This window comes from Monodelphis domestica, chromosome 2 (genome assembly GCF_027887165.1).
Source record: "Monodelphis domestica isolate mMonDom1 chromosome 2, mMonDom1.pri, whole genome shotgun sequence".
Taxonomy (NCBI): Eukaryota; Metazoa; Chordata; class Mammalia; order Didelphimorphia; family Didelphidae; genus Monodelphis; species Monodelphis domestica.
In genome coordinates, this window is record NC_077228.1 from 405,141,310 (window position 1) to 405,157,108 (window position 15,799).

The window sequence follows — 15,799 nt, forward strand, 5'->3', positions numbered from 1 at the left end:
TTGAAGGCATCAAAATAGGCAAGGAGGAGACCAAGTTATCACTCTTTGCAGATGACATGATGGTCTACTTAAAGAATCCTAGAGATTCAACCAAAAAGCTAATTGTAATAATCAACAACTTTAGCAAAGTTGCAGGATACAAAATAAACCCACATAAGTCATCAGCATTTCTATATATCTCCAACACAGCTCAGCAGCAAAAACTAGAAAGAGAAATCCCATTCAAAATCACCTTAGACAAAATAAAATACCTAGGAATCTACCTCCCGAGACAAACACAGGAACTATATGAACACAACTACAAAACACTCTCCACACAACTAAAACTAGACTTGAGCAATTGGAAAAACATTAACTGCTCATGGATAGGACGAGCCAATATAATAAAAATGACCATCCTACCAAAACTTATTTATCTATTTAGTGCCATACCCATTGAACTACCAAAAAATTTCTTTACTGATTTAGAAAAAACCATAACAAAGTTCATTTGGAATAACAAAAGATCAAGGATCCAGGGAAATAATGAAAAAAAACCACAAATGATGGGGGCTTTGCAGTCCCAGACCTCAAACTATATTACAAAGCAGCAGTCATCAAAACAATTTGGTACTGGCTAAGAGACAGAAAGGAGGATCTGTGGAATAGACTGGGGGCAAGCGACCTCAGCAAGACAGTATACGATAAACCCAAAGATCCCAGCTTTTGGGACAAAAATCCACTATTCGATAAAAACTGCTGGGAAAATTGGAAGACAGTGTGGGAGAGATTAGGAATTGATCAACACCTCACACCCTACACCAAGATAAATTCAAAATGGGTGAATGACTTAAACATAAAGAAGGAAACCATAAGTAAATTGGGTAAACACAGAATAGTATACATGTCAGACCTTTGGGAGGGGAAAGACTTTAAAACCAAGCAAGACATAGAAAGAATCACAAAATGTAAAATAAATAATTTCAACTACATCAAATTAAAAAGCTTTTGTACAAACAAAACCAATGTAACTAAAATCAGAAGGGAAACAACAAATTGGGAAAAAATCTTCATAGAAACCTCTGACAAAGGTTTAATTACTCAAATTTATAAAGAGCTAAATCAATTGTACAAAAAACCAAGCCATTCTCCAATTGATAAATGGGCAAGGGACATGGATAGGCAGTTTTCAGATAAAGAAATCAAAACTATTAATAAGCACATGAAGAAGTGTTCTAAATCTCTTATAATCAGAGAGATGCAAATCAAAACAACTCTGAGGTATCACCTCACACCTAGCAGATTGGCTAACATGACAGCAGAGGAAAGAAGTGAATGCTGGAGGGGATGTGGCAAAGTTGGGACATTAATGCATTGCTGGTGGAGTTGTGAACTGATCCAACCATTCTGGAGGGCATTTGGAACTATGCCCAAAGGGCAATAAAAGAATGTCTACCCTTTTATAGCACTGCTGGGTCTGTATCCCAAAGAGATAATGGGGAAAAATACTTGTACAAGAATATTCATAGCTGCGCTCTTTGTGGTGGCCAAAAATTGGAAAACGAGGGGATGCCCATCAATTGGGGAATGGCTGAACAAATTGTGGTATATGTTGGTGATGGAATACTATTGTGCTCAAAGGAATAATAAAGTGGAGGAATTCCATGGAGACTGGAACGACCTCCAGGAAGTGATGCAGAGTGAGAGGAGCAGAACCAGGAGAACATTGTACACAGAGACTAATACACTGTGGTATAATCGAATGTAATGGACTTCTCCATTAGTGGCAGTGTAATGTCCCTGAACAATCTGCAGGGATCTAGGAGAAAAAACACTATTCATAAGCAGAGGACAAACTGTGGGAGTAGAAACACCGAGGAAAAGCAACTGCCTGACTACAGCGGTTGAGGGGACATGACAGAGGAGAGACTCTAAACGAACACTCTAATGCAAATACTAACAACATGGCAATGGGTTCGAATCAAGAACACATGTGATACCCAGTGGAATCATGCGTTGGCTATGGGGGGTGAGGGGGGTGAGGGGGAGGAATAGTAAATGATCTTTGTCTTTAATGAATAATGCTTGGAAATGATCAAATAAAATATCATAAAATTTAAAAAAAGAAATAGAATGGAAAAATGGCAAACAACAACAAAAATAATCTGATCTCGGAAAAATTACTATGGTGACAAAGAAGATCAAAACACAAACTCAGAAGACAACAAAATCAAAACTGCTGCATCCAAAGTCTCTAAAGAAAAATGTGAATTGGTCTCAGGCCCAAAAAGAATTCCTAGAGAGTTCAAAAAGGCTTTAAAAAATAAAATACAAGAGAGATTGGAAAAGAAATGAACATAATGCAAGAAAATCAAAGAAAATAGAGTCAACAACTTGGTAAAGAAGATTATTAAAAATACTGATGAAAATAATACTTTAAAAACAAAATAGATCAAATGGTAAAAGAGACACAAAAAGAGAAGAACTTAAAAAGCAGAACTGACCAAATAGAAAAAGATTACAAAAATTCACCAAAGCAAAGAACTCTTTAAAAAATAGAATCGGACAAATAGCTAATGATTCCATCAGACATCAAGGAACAATAAAATAAAATCAAAAGAATGAATATGAAATATCTCACTGGAAAAACAAAGAACTATACAACAGATCAAGGAGAAATAAGTTAAGAATTAGTTGACTATCTGAAAGACATGATAAACAAAGAGACTAGACATCATCTTTCAAGAAATTATCAAGAGGGGGTGCAGCTGGGTGGCTCAGTGGATTGAGAGTCAGACCTAGGGATGGGAGGTCCTAGGTTCAAATCTGGCCTCAGACACTTCCCAGCTGTGTGACCCTGGGTGAATCACTTAACCCCCATTGCCTAGCCCTCACCACTCTTTTTGCCTTGGAGCTAATACACAGTATTGACTCCAAGATGGAAGGGAGGAAGGGAGGGAGGGAGGGAGGGAGAGGCAGTGAAGGAAGGAGGGAAGGAGGGAAGGAAAGAAGGGAGGAAAGAAGAAAGGAATGAAGAAAGGAGGGAAGGAGGGAAGGAAGGAAGGATGGAAGGAAGGAATGAAGGAAGGAAGGAAGGAAGGAAGGAAGGAAGGAAGAAATTATCAAGGAAAAAAACTTCCCTGATATCCAAAAACCAAAGGGCAAAGTAGAAATTGAAAAAATCTACCAATCACCTTCTGAAAGAGATCTCAAAATGAAAATTTCCAGGAATCTTAAAGCCAAGTTCGAGTTCCCAGGTCAAGGAGAAAAAAAAAAGAAAAGAAAAAAAGGAGCCAAAACAGAAACAATTCATCCTCTATGAACAAATTTGAGTTTTCTTGTTCGTTGCTTTTGCCTACTCTGTTCTCCTCACAAGAAACCTTCTTCGCCTTCTTTGGGCTCATATTCCTTGTCCGTGATATGCAAGGCACTTAATAAATGATGGCTTGGTACAAAATTTACCTAAAAGAAACTTTTTCTTGATTATACTCTATTTACTCTTTCTCTCAAATTATCTAAGGAAAGAAAGTATTTGAGAGAAATTAGAATAAAGAAACTAGAATAAGTCAAAAGAATTATCAATTTTTTATTTTAATCACATCTTGTGCTTGTTCATTTGCTCTGTAATTGTTCTCAGGATGATTCGAGCCGATGTTGGCTTTCTCCAATTATACAAACTCAATTATAAGCAGGACTTTTCTTCTTAAAACTTTCCCAAATCACAGTACAGAATTCCTAAAATTCTGTCCAAGATGTTTTTTTTCTCTTTCTATACCTTTCACTTGGTGACCTAATTAGCTCACATGGGTTTAAAATGTAATAACTATACTGATGACTCTCAGAACTATTTATCCAGCTCTAGTTTTTTTCTTGAGCTCTAGTCTTGCATCAACAAAATTAGATATTTCAAAAAACATGCCTTTTTCTTTTCTCCTTATATTTTTCACTTAGTGGCTTAATTATCTCACATGTATATAATGTAATCACTATTCTGATGACTCCCCAAGCTATTTATATATATTTATTTAGTCCTCGTTTTTCTCTTGAGCTCCAGACTTTCATAAAAAAAAAATTGGGTATTTCAAAAAAGATGCCTTTTAAGCACCTCAAACTCACCATGTCCAAGTCAAAATTCATTATCTTTTATTTAAAAATACACTTTAGTTTCACATTTCCTTTTTCTGTCAAGGGCATTACCATCTTTCAAGTCAACCAGGTTTGAAATCTCGAAATGAACCCAACTCTTTATTTTCCCTCACCCTACATACATATTCATTCAATTATCAAGTTTTGTTACTTCTATGTCCACAATATCTTTCACATCCAGCTAAGTTATATAGTACTGGGAAGACTAGAGTTCAAATCCAGCCTTAGACACTTAGTAGTTGTGTGACTCTGGGCAAGTAATTTAACAGTGGCACATATTGGACACTTAATAATTTCTTCCTTTTTTTCTTCCTTCCTTCCTCCTTCCCTATCCATTTCCTCTACTCATAGTCATAGGGCCCTCTTTACTACTGCAAAGTCTCTTGACAGGTCCCCTGATTGATTTATCCATTCCTTCCCACCCCACCCCCCCTCAGTCATCAATCATCCTCCACAAAGCTGCCAAAGTGATTTTCCTAAAGCAAAGGTCTGACCATGCCACTCTGCCACCCAATAAACTCCAGAAACTACTTACAGCTTCTAAGATCAAGTATGAACACACCTCTCTTGGCATTTCAAGCCCTTCACAATTGGTCCCTGACTACAAAAGGCTAATTTTATTTTACATTATTTCTTTCCACATTCTACATTTTAGCCAAATTGGTCTTTTTGCAAATACTCAACCAGAACATCTCCTCTCTTCATGCCTTCATACTGGCTGTATCCTAGACCTGGAATGCATTCCCCTGTTATGTTCCCTCCTAGAACCTCTTGCTTTTTTTAAGACTCAGTTCAACTATCACTTTCTATATTAAGCCTTTCCTGATCTACCCAGTTCTTTTGTCTTCCTCTAAAATCCACCTTGTGTTTTTGTATATATTCTCTACATACTTATTTAAAGACTTGTTTTCTGCTCCAAATCATCATAAACTCTTTAAAGTGTAGGTTTATTTTATTTTTGTGTTTTTATCATCCAGTGACTATTCAGTGTCTGGCACAGAGAAAGCAATGAATAAATGCTTGATGATAAATTGACAGTATTAAAGCGGGTTGGCACAAAAAGAACTCAAACACTTTTCTACTTTTTTATAACTAAGTTAACAAAAACATCAATGCATACCCTGTTGAAGATTCTAAGGTGACAAAGCCCTTTCCAGAATTGTGAAAATTGTAGATCGTAAGATCAAAGACAGTGGGAGCATAACAGGCATTATAGATTTTTGTACTCTCTACTGGTCTAAAAAAAAAAATTATAAGGCGCAACAATCATGACATGCTTTTGCTCTCAGTTTGAAAATTTAATGATTTTTTTTTAGAGTCCCCCTTAAGGAAATTAGAAAATAAACTACCATATAATCTTAAAGTCACTGAGAATGAAATATCCACATTAAAAATCCTTATCACTTCAAAAAGCAAAAATCACTTTATCCAAAAACTACCTTAAAATTATATTACCTTATAATCCACACCACCAATTATTTTCCGAACCAGTTTAAATGTCAATGCCCAAAGTTGGGTTCTTTCCCATTCAAGTGTGTCAGAGTTTATCAGGGATTCGCAAACCATCCTATAGAAAAGAAGTTCCAGTTTTAAGACAGATTTATATATTTTAAGATACAAGACATCTAAAATAAAGAAAGGCTATAGATGTTGTAAGGTCTATCATGACTACTATTGTTCATTTCATCATTTTAGACTTGCAATTTCTACAATCTCTTCTTATTATGTGTACTGGAATATGTTTGCTCCCTAGAATTGTATAACTACAAGAACTGTCTTCCCTCAAAGGAAATGTAATTGAATCATTTCATTATTTCTTGTCACAAAATATATACATGCATACAAGCATTTATAAAAAAATCCCCCCCCCCAATTATTAGACAATCTTTGTATATTGGCATTCTGTTCTCCCTATGGAATCAGTAGAGATTCAAAGATGAAAAAATACCTAAGCTTTGATTTCTTACTTGAGAGAACAACTCAAAGCAACTCTAGCCGATTTAAAATTTTAAAAATTTAAAATTTTCCTTAGGAAAATTCAAACCCAGGTCATAGATAAAAACTTCTATAACTCTTTTGTTAGCTCACATTGAGTAAATGAGGAAATATCCCAATCTCAAACTGCCATTCTTCTAAAACAATTACTGAGCTAACAGATTCCAAAAAGCAAAGAGAACTAGTAGCAGTTATACTTTGCATCCATCAATCATCATCTTGGAACTCTTCAAAAACAGGAGATCTCAAATATAAACCATACTGTGAGCTTAAGATCAAAGTATTTAACAAATACTTAACTGATTGACAAAAAGAGAAAGGTAACACATCACTCCTCAAATCCAAGGATTTGCTCCACCATTGATTAAATGGAGACCTGAAAGGCCACAGAATCCCACTTTTGCTTTGAGCCAGCTATAAAGAACCTGTTTTCAATTTTCTTTTATTCCCCCTCACCACTGTGACCATCACATTACATAATCACTCTTTTCTAAAGGTTATGTGCTAAATAAATAAATAAATAAACAAATAAATAAAGGTATTGAAATGTTTAGGTGAAACTGATGAAGTTTCCCCTCTCATTTTTAAACTCCTAGAATTCAGAGAGCTCTCATTCCAACTGTTATAGTGAACAGCTCAAATTTAATGGTATACTAATGGAAAATTTTAATTTAGTAATTACTTTTTACAAAGTGTTTTAACTTAATTGTATGATAGTGGCTTTTTAAAGGTTTCTGTGAAACAATTTCTACAAAACATTTTACTCTCATATAAATGTAGAGTAGAACTTTAAGATTTTAATCATAGGAATTTACAAAAACTCAAGTTATAAAAATGGTGACACCTGAAAATCGAATGCTGGTGTCCTGTAAAGTGATTAGCATCACTGATGCAGAAATAAATTCATTCTGCTAAGAAATTTTTAGAGTGATATCCCTTATGTGCATAAGATAGTCACAGTTTTTAGGGCACTGAGCAATGTTTCCTAGCAATGAAATTGAACTCTATATGACGAAACTGGGATGGCTGTGTCATTACTAACTGTGGCCCTAGATGAAGGCCTTTGTTAATGGTTTCTTTCCTCTGGTAACTGAGTTTTACTTTCATCATTGTGCAGAAAACACAACATTCATTTTTTTTTTATATTTCCCACCCAAATCCTTTATACTACGTCATCAATAATAAGTATCAATCTAGGCAAAGGCATCCTGGATTGTTCTTTCTTAGTATTAGACAGACCTGGGTGGAAGAAGACCAGTTTCCACTGCCATTGCTAGGCAGTCATAGAGAAAAGATATTCTCTTAGGGCTATGCTGGCTATGAATGAACCGAACAATCCACTGAACGCACTGTTCATGAGATTCCTGGAAAAGAACACAAATATTTAGTTATAATTTACTAATGGTCCATAAATCCTTGAAATATCCAGCTCTAAGGATTAAAAAAATTAATCAAGATAAAAAGATAAAGCATAAGATAAAAAATCCAAATGTACTTTTTAATTATTAAGGTATTAGAAGATTCAATTATAACAAATTATATGGGACCTATCCTCTTGGTCTGTGGGAGACAGGGCCCTCATTTAGTTTTTCTGTTGAAAACCAGCAAAGAAAAAGAAATACTTGGAGCAGAGTAAAACAAAGAGAAGTGGTATGCACCTATGACAACCATCCCTTTTTTTCTTAAAATAACAGGATATTTTTTTCATGATGTGCTATTTTGATCGATTCTTTGAGAGTTTATGTTATGTTTAAGAAAGAAAAATGAATAGAGTTGAAGGATAATTACTACTTTAAAGTTGGGCAAGACATAACAGTGATCAGGCTAAACTTTCCCTGCAAATACAAGATTATTTTCATCACAGAAAAGGACAGGGACAAGAGAATGTTTTGTAGTTTCAATAATCTTTAGTGTCTGTGGCTGTTTTTTTGTTAAGTCTTTGTATTCTGGCACCAAGTATAGTGCTTTTCATATAGCAGGTGTTTAATAGGTGCTTTTGAATTGGATGCTAACTATTGATAGATAGTAGTGAGCTCCCGGATTCCAAATCCAATTAATTTCCCAGAGTTTCATCCCACCCAGGTGGGAATGCATTTCTTGTCTCTTCCACAAATGCACAATTCCCAGTTTCAGCTCTGCCTAACAAAAGACCTAGGTTAAATAGTTTTGCCCCACCTTTATACTGACAGAGGGGAGGGTATTACGGTAGGAATGGGGCATTACAACAGATTGTTCCTCTATCCCATAGGCAGTCAGGCACTAGGATGTCCCTGATTGACAGGTCTTCTAGGTCCAAACTTGTCTTTTTCCTCAACCTTAATTCTCCAATCTCAAGCCTGCTACTTATTGGTAAGGTAACACCCTAACCCAGTGATGGCAAAATTTTTAGAGACCAAGTGCCCAAGCTGCAACCCTCATGCTGCATGTGAGCCCTGAACCTTATCCCAGACAGGAGAGGGAGGAAGCATTCCCACTGAGCTGCTGAGCAGAAGGGCAGGTTATGTGAGAAATGTTCTCAGACATGCATGGAGAGGGGAAGGGAGCAGCCACCTCCAGCATGTGTGCCATAGATTTGCTCACAGAGCCCTATCCTTTAAAAATTGAGTACCTGCTCCTGGTCTCAGCTTGGGAGGAAAACAACCTGTTTTTTTTTAATTGTGTCAAATTGTAGGAAGAGGGGGATGTTTGCCTCCTTAGTGGGAGGGCAGTAGTAGATGAAAACTATTTCTTCCTACACCTCTACATTGCTATCTTTTGTGGAATACCCCTATGACTGTGGCATCAATCTGTTGCCCTCTGTAATTGGCTGATTCTAGGACAAAAAGCCTTTGTTATGTATTGCTTATAGTTTTAACAAGAAGGTAGATAGGAAGAAGTTTGTCATGCCTAGTTTTAGAGATGAAGAACTTAAAAAAAAAAACAAAGAGACTAATGGTTTATTCATAAATTATTCATAAATACAAGTTATACAAGTATTTATGAGCCATTTGGGAGTATAAGAAATAAAACTTAGGTTGCTACTATTTCCCATATACTATCCTGTCTCATGACATACCTTGCTAATTCTTGTTTTCTCTTTTTTTCATAAATACAATCCATTATCATTTATAAGTTCTTATTGGGAGAAAATTAGCTAAATTTGTATGCATACATATATAGTGGGGGAAATCAGTGGCTAAACAGACAGAATGTTAAGAATGACAAACAGATATTAGAAATCGTCTATTCCAGGTCTTAAAGTCTTAATATTTTTGTTATGACCCCCTCTGGCAGTCTAGTAAAGCCCCTGGCACCCCCCCCTCCAAATGTTTTAGACATAAAAATAAAATACAAAATTATGAAAATATACATAAAAATATTTTTTCAAAGACAAGTTCACAGGCCCTAGGCTAACAAACCCTGATCCAATTCAAACCTATTATTTTAAAGATGAAACTGAGGTTTGGAGCGAACAAGTGATTTACCCATCATACAGTTAATACAAGGCAAAGCTAGTATTAGAAGCCAAGTCTCCTACCTTTTGAGGTGGATATGATTCTGTAGATAATCCATACAGGTGAACCCCTGATTCTACATCCATCAGTGTTCTTCCTGTCTTCCCTCATTTCCCAACTAAAGGAGTTTTTACTATCTTTTGTATTCTTGGTACAAAAATCTTTACTTATGGCACTGTTGACTCCTGATGTTTCTGAATGCAAGGAAACGGAAAAGGATGCTTGGCTTTCTATGCTATAAATTGTAAACTGTCTCCTTGGTCTTCCAAAGTTTTATAGGAAAGGTATAGTACAGATTTGGAAGTCATTAAAATGAGGTGCAATTGTTTAGTTTGAAATGATGAATCTTATTCCTACTTATTACCACCAAAACATGTTTAAATACAAGAATGGATTGCATTTGTTTATAGACACCCCATTCCTTGATGCTTTAAAAACAATATGGAGAGTTGGTTATATCACAACAATATTATAAAATGTACAGGAATTTTAGACCTGCCTTCCTAGTTTTGAACAAGTAACTTTACCTTTCTGGGACTGCTTTCTCATCTGCTAAATGAAGTTTAAAAGAAATAGTGGAATCTCATCCTATTCACTTCACCCTCACAGTGCTTGTAAGGATCAAATAGCTAGCACATGTAAAAATATTTTAAAATCACAATATTACATATGAGATTATTTTAACTTTAGTGCTCACCTGAGAAAGGCTACCCCAAAACTGTCTGAAAGCTCCCAAGCAGCTTATAAGTTTTGTTTTTTCATCTTCTGGCGTATCCATAAACATGCTAAAGAAAGAAAATATTGTCATCATCCAACAATCGTCATCATAATCAAAAGTAACCTTGGACAAGCTCCTCATTATCTACCAAAATCAATTCTGGTTACAGTATATTCAGAATGACATGAAACAAGAGAAGGAAAAAAGGGGGAAAAAACTGGATTTATCTTTCATTATACTTACCCTGGAAATGCCTCTTCTATTATTTCTGTTTTCTGTAAAATAAACAAATACCCTATTAAATCTTAAGTGGGCTCAAATGTATTCCAAGTTTGTCTGAGCTCTTATATTCTTAATTATTGTGTGACTTTCAACAAATTACAGTTCTTAATTTCTGTCAGGTTTGGTGAAATTGAACCTTTTTAAAAAAATAAAGGACAAAAACTAGTTTAGAGTGAATAATCAACTGATCAACAAGCATTTATTATGCACCTACTACATTTTTTGGTCAAGTACTATGTATACAAAGAAATAAATGAAATAGTATCTGTTCTCAATTTGCTTACATTCTATTCTACCAGAGGAAACAGCATTGTGACCCCAAGCAAGTCAGTTACCTTTGTTGGGACTCAGTTTATCTATAAAATAAGAGGCCTTGATTAGATGCCTCTAAAGTTCCTTCTCACTCTATGAACATGATCATATGAAAAATATGAACAAATACAAAGTAACTTGGAAGGATGGTTAATACTAATAACTGAAAAGAACAGGCAAGGCCTTATATAGGATGTGGCCCTTGAGCTGAGCTTTGAAGGACAAGGAATTAAAGAGGTAGAGGGGAGTAGGGAGATCATCTGAGAATGAAGAATTCATAGTGACTGAGGTTGGTGGAAAGGCCAATGATTTGTTTCTTAAACTATGCTCCAGGATGTGGCCTACTGCCTTTTTCCCAGAAAGGAAGACCTCATCTCTTAGTGTTATAAGTAAAAAGTGGTAAAAGCTCCCATTGAGGCTCAGCAACCTTAGTTCAGAGCATGCTTGACAATTCCAAATACCTGTCATCAGTCTGACCCCTCAGCTGCTCTCAGCATCAGTTGGGACTGCCTCAGATTTTGTTCTGAAAAATAGTCTAAGGGTTTTGGTAAACTATGAGCCCAATACAATGAGTCAACAGTGAGTGGAAGCCAAAAAGGCTCATGGGATTTTAGATTGCATTAAGAGGGACTAAGCTTTCAAAATGAGGTGAAAAACCCATCCAACTCTGTCCTTCTCAAACCTCATATGAGTCTGGAGTACTGTGCTCAGTTCTAAGCACCAAGAAGATCTAACTATATTATCTCTCAACTCAAACTCTAGTGGTTCCCAAGCAAATTGCCTCTGGTCTTCCAAATTTTTACCCAAAAGCTATTGTTTAGCTTTGAAGACATTAAAACGAACTGCAATAATTTAATTTGACATAATGAATCTTATTCCCACCTAGAAGTCTAGGATCAAATGTAAAATCTTATGCTTGCCATGAAAAACAAACAAACAATAAAACAAAACAACCCTTCACAATTCTGCCCCTTCTTTCCAGTCTCCTTTGTCATTCCCTTTCTACACACTCTTCAATTTGGAGACACTGGGCTTCTTGCTAGTTCTCACATACAATATTTTATCTCCAGACTCTATGCCTTTGCCAAAGCTGTGCCCCATGATTGGCATGCTCTCACTTCTTCCTCTAGCCTTCAGATTTCCTTTAAGATTCAACTCAAATTCTACCTTTTGCAAGAAGCCTTTCCTGTTACTGCTAGCAACTTCCTTCGGTGATTCCCTATCATCTGGCCAAAATATCTTGCGTGTGGATGGTTGTTTGCATGCTGACTCCCCAATCTGAGTGTAGTTTCCTAGAGGACCGGGCCGATTTTTGCTTTTCTTTGTATCCTAGTGCCTGGCACACAGTAAGTACTTAATCAATGCTTGTGGAATATCAGGCCAGGAGCCCAGAAGTCCCTTATCGATTCCAAAGGAGGGAACAGCACCTTCTATGCCCTTCTCCCTTCGAGCTGCTGGCCTGCACCCCGCGGCCAGCGGGAGCCGGCTCTGGACTCACCACAACCTCCTCGAAAATGCTCTGCAGCTGCGTCTCCATCTGCACCATGGCGGCGGCCAGGGCGACAGGGCCAGGCCCACAGTCCTCCTTTTCGGATCGCGGCTCGGGCTCCGCTGTGGCAGCTACGGGAGGTCCGGCTGGAGCGTGGACGCCGCCAAGCTCGCGGCGCCGCGCGCCTGGGCCCCTCCCTCGGCGCCGAACGCTGGGCGAGACCCCGCACAGCCGGGTACCCAGCGCGGCTCAGAAGGGACAGCTCGCTCGCTCTCTTCCCGGAAACGCCGGGCGGAGCCGTGAGCCAACGACCGGGCACTTCCGGGAGGCAAGGGAGAGGCGCGGCGAGCGCTCCTAGCCAATCATGCAAAGGCTCCTCCACCCCGCCCCTAAGAACCTCCGCCCCCAAAAGCCACTGTCTTTCCCTATCTTTCAGTGTGCTTGGTAACTTGCTTTCTTGCTATGAAACCCTTCCTCCCAGATCTTTTTATGAATCGTGCCCACCCCAACCACAATCTCTTATGGAATAGTTTTCATTCTATTTTAGAGAATGGAAAACAGTTTGCACATTTTCTTTGTATCCCCAACACTTAGCACTGTGTCTGGCACTTAGTAAAGGCATAAAAAGTGTTTGTTGATTGTCGTTTCTGTTACTTCATTGTTTGTAATGCACTTTTGTGTGATGTTAATTTTCACAATGAATTTTATCTTTTTTTTTTTTAAGTTGATATTGGGCAGCCGGGTGACAGCGAATAGCGAGCTGGACCTTCAGTTAGGAATTTGTTGTTCAGTAGTCTCTTCCGGATCCCAACTCTAAAAGACAGAAATTTAACAGTGTGGCCGGAGGGCAAGGGAAGACACATATTCGTGTTTATAAAAGAGCTAAATGTTACAAACCCCATGTCTTCCTTTCAGTGCCAAGAAGATCCAAATTCCTAATGACAGAAATCTGATCAGCCTTCAATGGCATGGCAGCTCTTTCTGTTGCTGAAGAGTAAAAGAAATGGACATGGGAGGTGTGTGTATGTTTGTCTGTCTAAGTGACACTCTACTAAGCCTAAAAGAGCCTAGCATTCAGATTCAGTTATTTCTGTTCTTCCAGAAGTCATTTGAGGCAGAGACCAATCCTGTAAACCTATGTGGAAGAAGCCAGAGGGACTTTGAAAACCAGCCCCAGTAGAAGCTACCATCAGAGGAAAGGAAGTTAGAAAGTGAAAGATAGGGGAAAATAAAGGACGAAAAGAGAAAGAAATCGCCAAAGATCTCAGCAAGGAGAAAGTCTCAAAACTTTGAGCCCATGCAGATTAATTAAGCAACAGGTAATGTATTAGCATTTTAATTAATTTATTTATTAGCAGTAGGAAATTATCATTTATTAATAGCAGTAGGAAATATAGTTTCTAGATCTAGTGAATGAGTTCAGGCATCAATGAATAAGGAAAAGGAAAAGAAATTAGTCCCTGTTGAGTCAGACAGAGGACACATTGGATTGTAAAGAGGGTATGAATCTTCTGGATGGTTTAAAAGAGAAATGAGAATTTCTAAGGCAAAATGTATGGACTAAAGAGCACAAATAATTTGGCAGAATAGGAACACTTGAATCTACTGTAGTAGCAAGGCTCACCAAAAAAAAAGAGGAAGATAACTGAGAAGGCAAATACAGAAATGAAGGGACAACCTGGAAGAAAAAAAAAAGCAAAAAGTAATTACATTAAAATAGTTATTTCTGGATCACACAACCAACAAAATGATGGATTAGATATTTGCTCTGATCTTCACTACCTACTAAACCTCTGCAAAACAAATAAGGTGTCAAAGTTAACAACTTTAGCTTTCTCCATGATCTAGAATACCAGGAATACAAAATAAAGTTTAAAAAACTACTTGAAGTAATACCTAATTGGGGCTTACAGAGAACAACCCACCTACTTATTGGCAACAAGGCTGCATTAACTGACTAATCCATAGACTTGCAAGGAAAAGCAAACCACACCTGGTCCCACCTCCCTCTTTCCAGGGTTCTGGAAATCCAAGTTCTAAATTGTAGAAATATGCTGAGGTCTTGAGAGCTACTACTACAGCTGTATTCTATGCTGCAAAAGAGATCTCTGCAGGAGGGCCACAGAATGGAGGAAAATGGGCAAGACACATGTTTAGGCTCGAAATAGAAGCTCAACCCCACATCTGACCTCCTCCACTTCCTCCTAACTCCTCCCAGATTCCCCAGAGATCCAAATTCCAGTTGATGAATATCAGTCTGGGTTTCAAAGACAATGCTGGGCCAGAGAACTGAGAAACAGAGAGAACTGGGCACTATGTGGGGATCTGTGTGACAACTCATTAAGTCTGAGGGAAAGAGCCTAGCTTCCACCTGGGCCCAGGTCTGTCTTCTTAAAGTCACTTGAGGCAGAGACCTAGGCTGGTGAACTATGAATTATCCATTTTGATATTCAGATCCCAGGGAAACCACCATTAGAGGAAAAGCAGTGAGCAATAGTAGAAATCAAGAGGAAAAAACCCTGAAGTTACCAAAAATCTCTTGAAGAAAACTCAAAGACCTTGAGTACAGGCAGAAAAATAAACAGGGAGAACATTTATAGCAGAAAGAAATATGGCCTACAGATCTAGTTAATGTGTTATGACACCTATGAATAAATACCACAAAACAAAGTAGAAAAGATTCAACACTTGATAAGACAGAAGACCCTGTGGATTTTAAGTAAATCATAAAACCACAACATACTGCCCTGACAGTGGTTTTTATTTATTTATTAAAAAAAAAAAAAACCTTACCTTCTATCTCAGAATCAATGTTGCTCCAAGACAGAAAGGTGGTAAGGGTTAGGCAATGGGAGTTAAATGATTTAATCAGTCACAAAAGCTAGGACTTGTCTGAGGCCAGATCTGAACCTAGAATTTCCCATCTCTGGTCCTGGCTCTCAACCCAGCTTCCCCCACCCCCAGTGGTTTTAAAAAAAGAAATGAGAATTATGAGAGAAGAATTTATGACCCACACAGCAGAAATAATTGACAAAACAGAAAAACTTGAATCTATGATGGCAATTCTCACCAAAGAAGCAAAAAAGAAGACAATGAATTGGGAAAGCAAATATACAGAAGTGAAAGACATTTAATAACAAAAACATCCAATGAGAAACAATAACATTAAAAGAAAATATGTTCTACATTCAAGCAAAACATTTATTTCAAAGACAAGATGTATAGAGATAACCTAAGGAGAGCACAAGTCAAAAAAACTCAAACATAGTTGCAAGACATTAAAAAAAAAAAAACCTGCCCATATCTTCTGAATATAGGGGAAAAGGTCAATTAAAAGAATCCAGACCTAAAATCATACCAACAAAATAGCAAATGTAGAAAAAG

The 15,799-nt window shown here is 37.3% G+C and overlaps 1 protein-coding gene across 4 annotated transcripts in view; it reads right to left on the reverse strand.

Moving 5' to 3' along the window:
* Nucleotides 1-12,727, reverse strand: part of MED23 (mediator complex subunit 23) — a 69,059-nt gene extending 56,332 nt beyond the window's left edge. For 2 of the 4 annotated variants that reach the window (XM_001380351.5, XM_056818792.1), the window contains exons 1-5: nt 12,425-12,715; nt 10,576-10,607; nt 10,312-10,399; nt 7,360-7,484; nt 5,581-5,692 (exon numbers count right to left, since the gene is read on the reverse strand). In XM_001380351.5, coding sequence (XP_001380388.2) covers nt 5,581-5,692; nt 7,360-7,484; nt 10,312-10,399; nt 10,576-10,607; nt 12,425-12,472 — 405 coding nt within the window. In that variant the 5' untranslated portion in view covers nt 12,473-12,715. Of the gene's footprint in view, nt 1-5,580; nt 5,693-7,359; nt 7,485-10,311; nt 10,400-10,575; nt 10,608-12,424 lie in introns of all 4 variants that reach the window. The other 2 variants (XM_003340484.4, XM_056818793.1) reach the window with 2 other exon arrangements.
* Nucleotides 12,728-15,799: the final 3,072 nt, after the last annotated feature.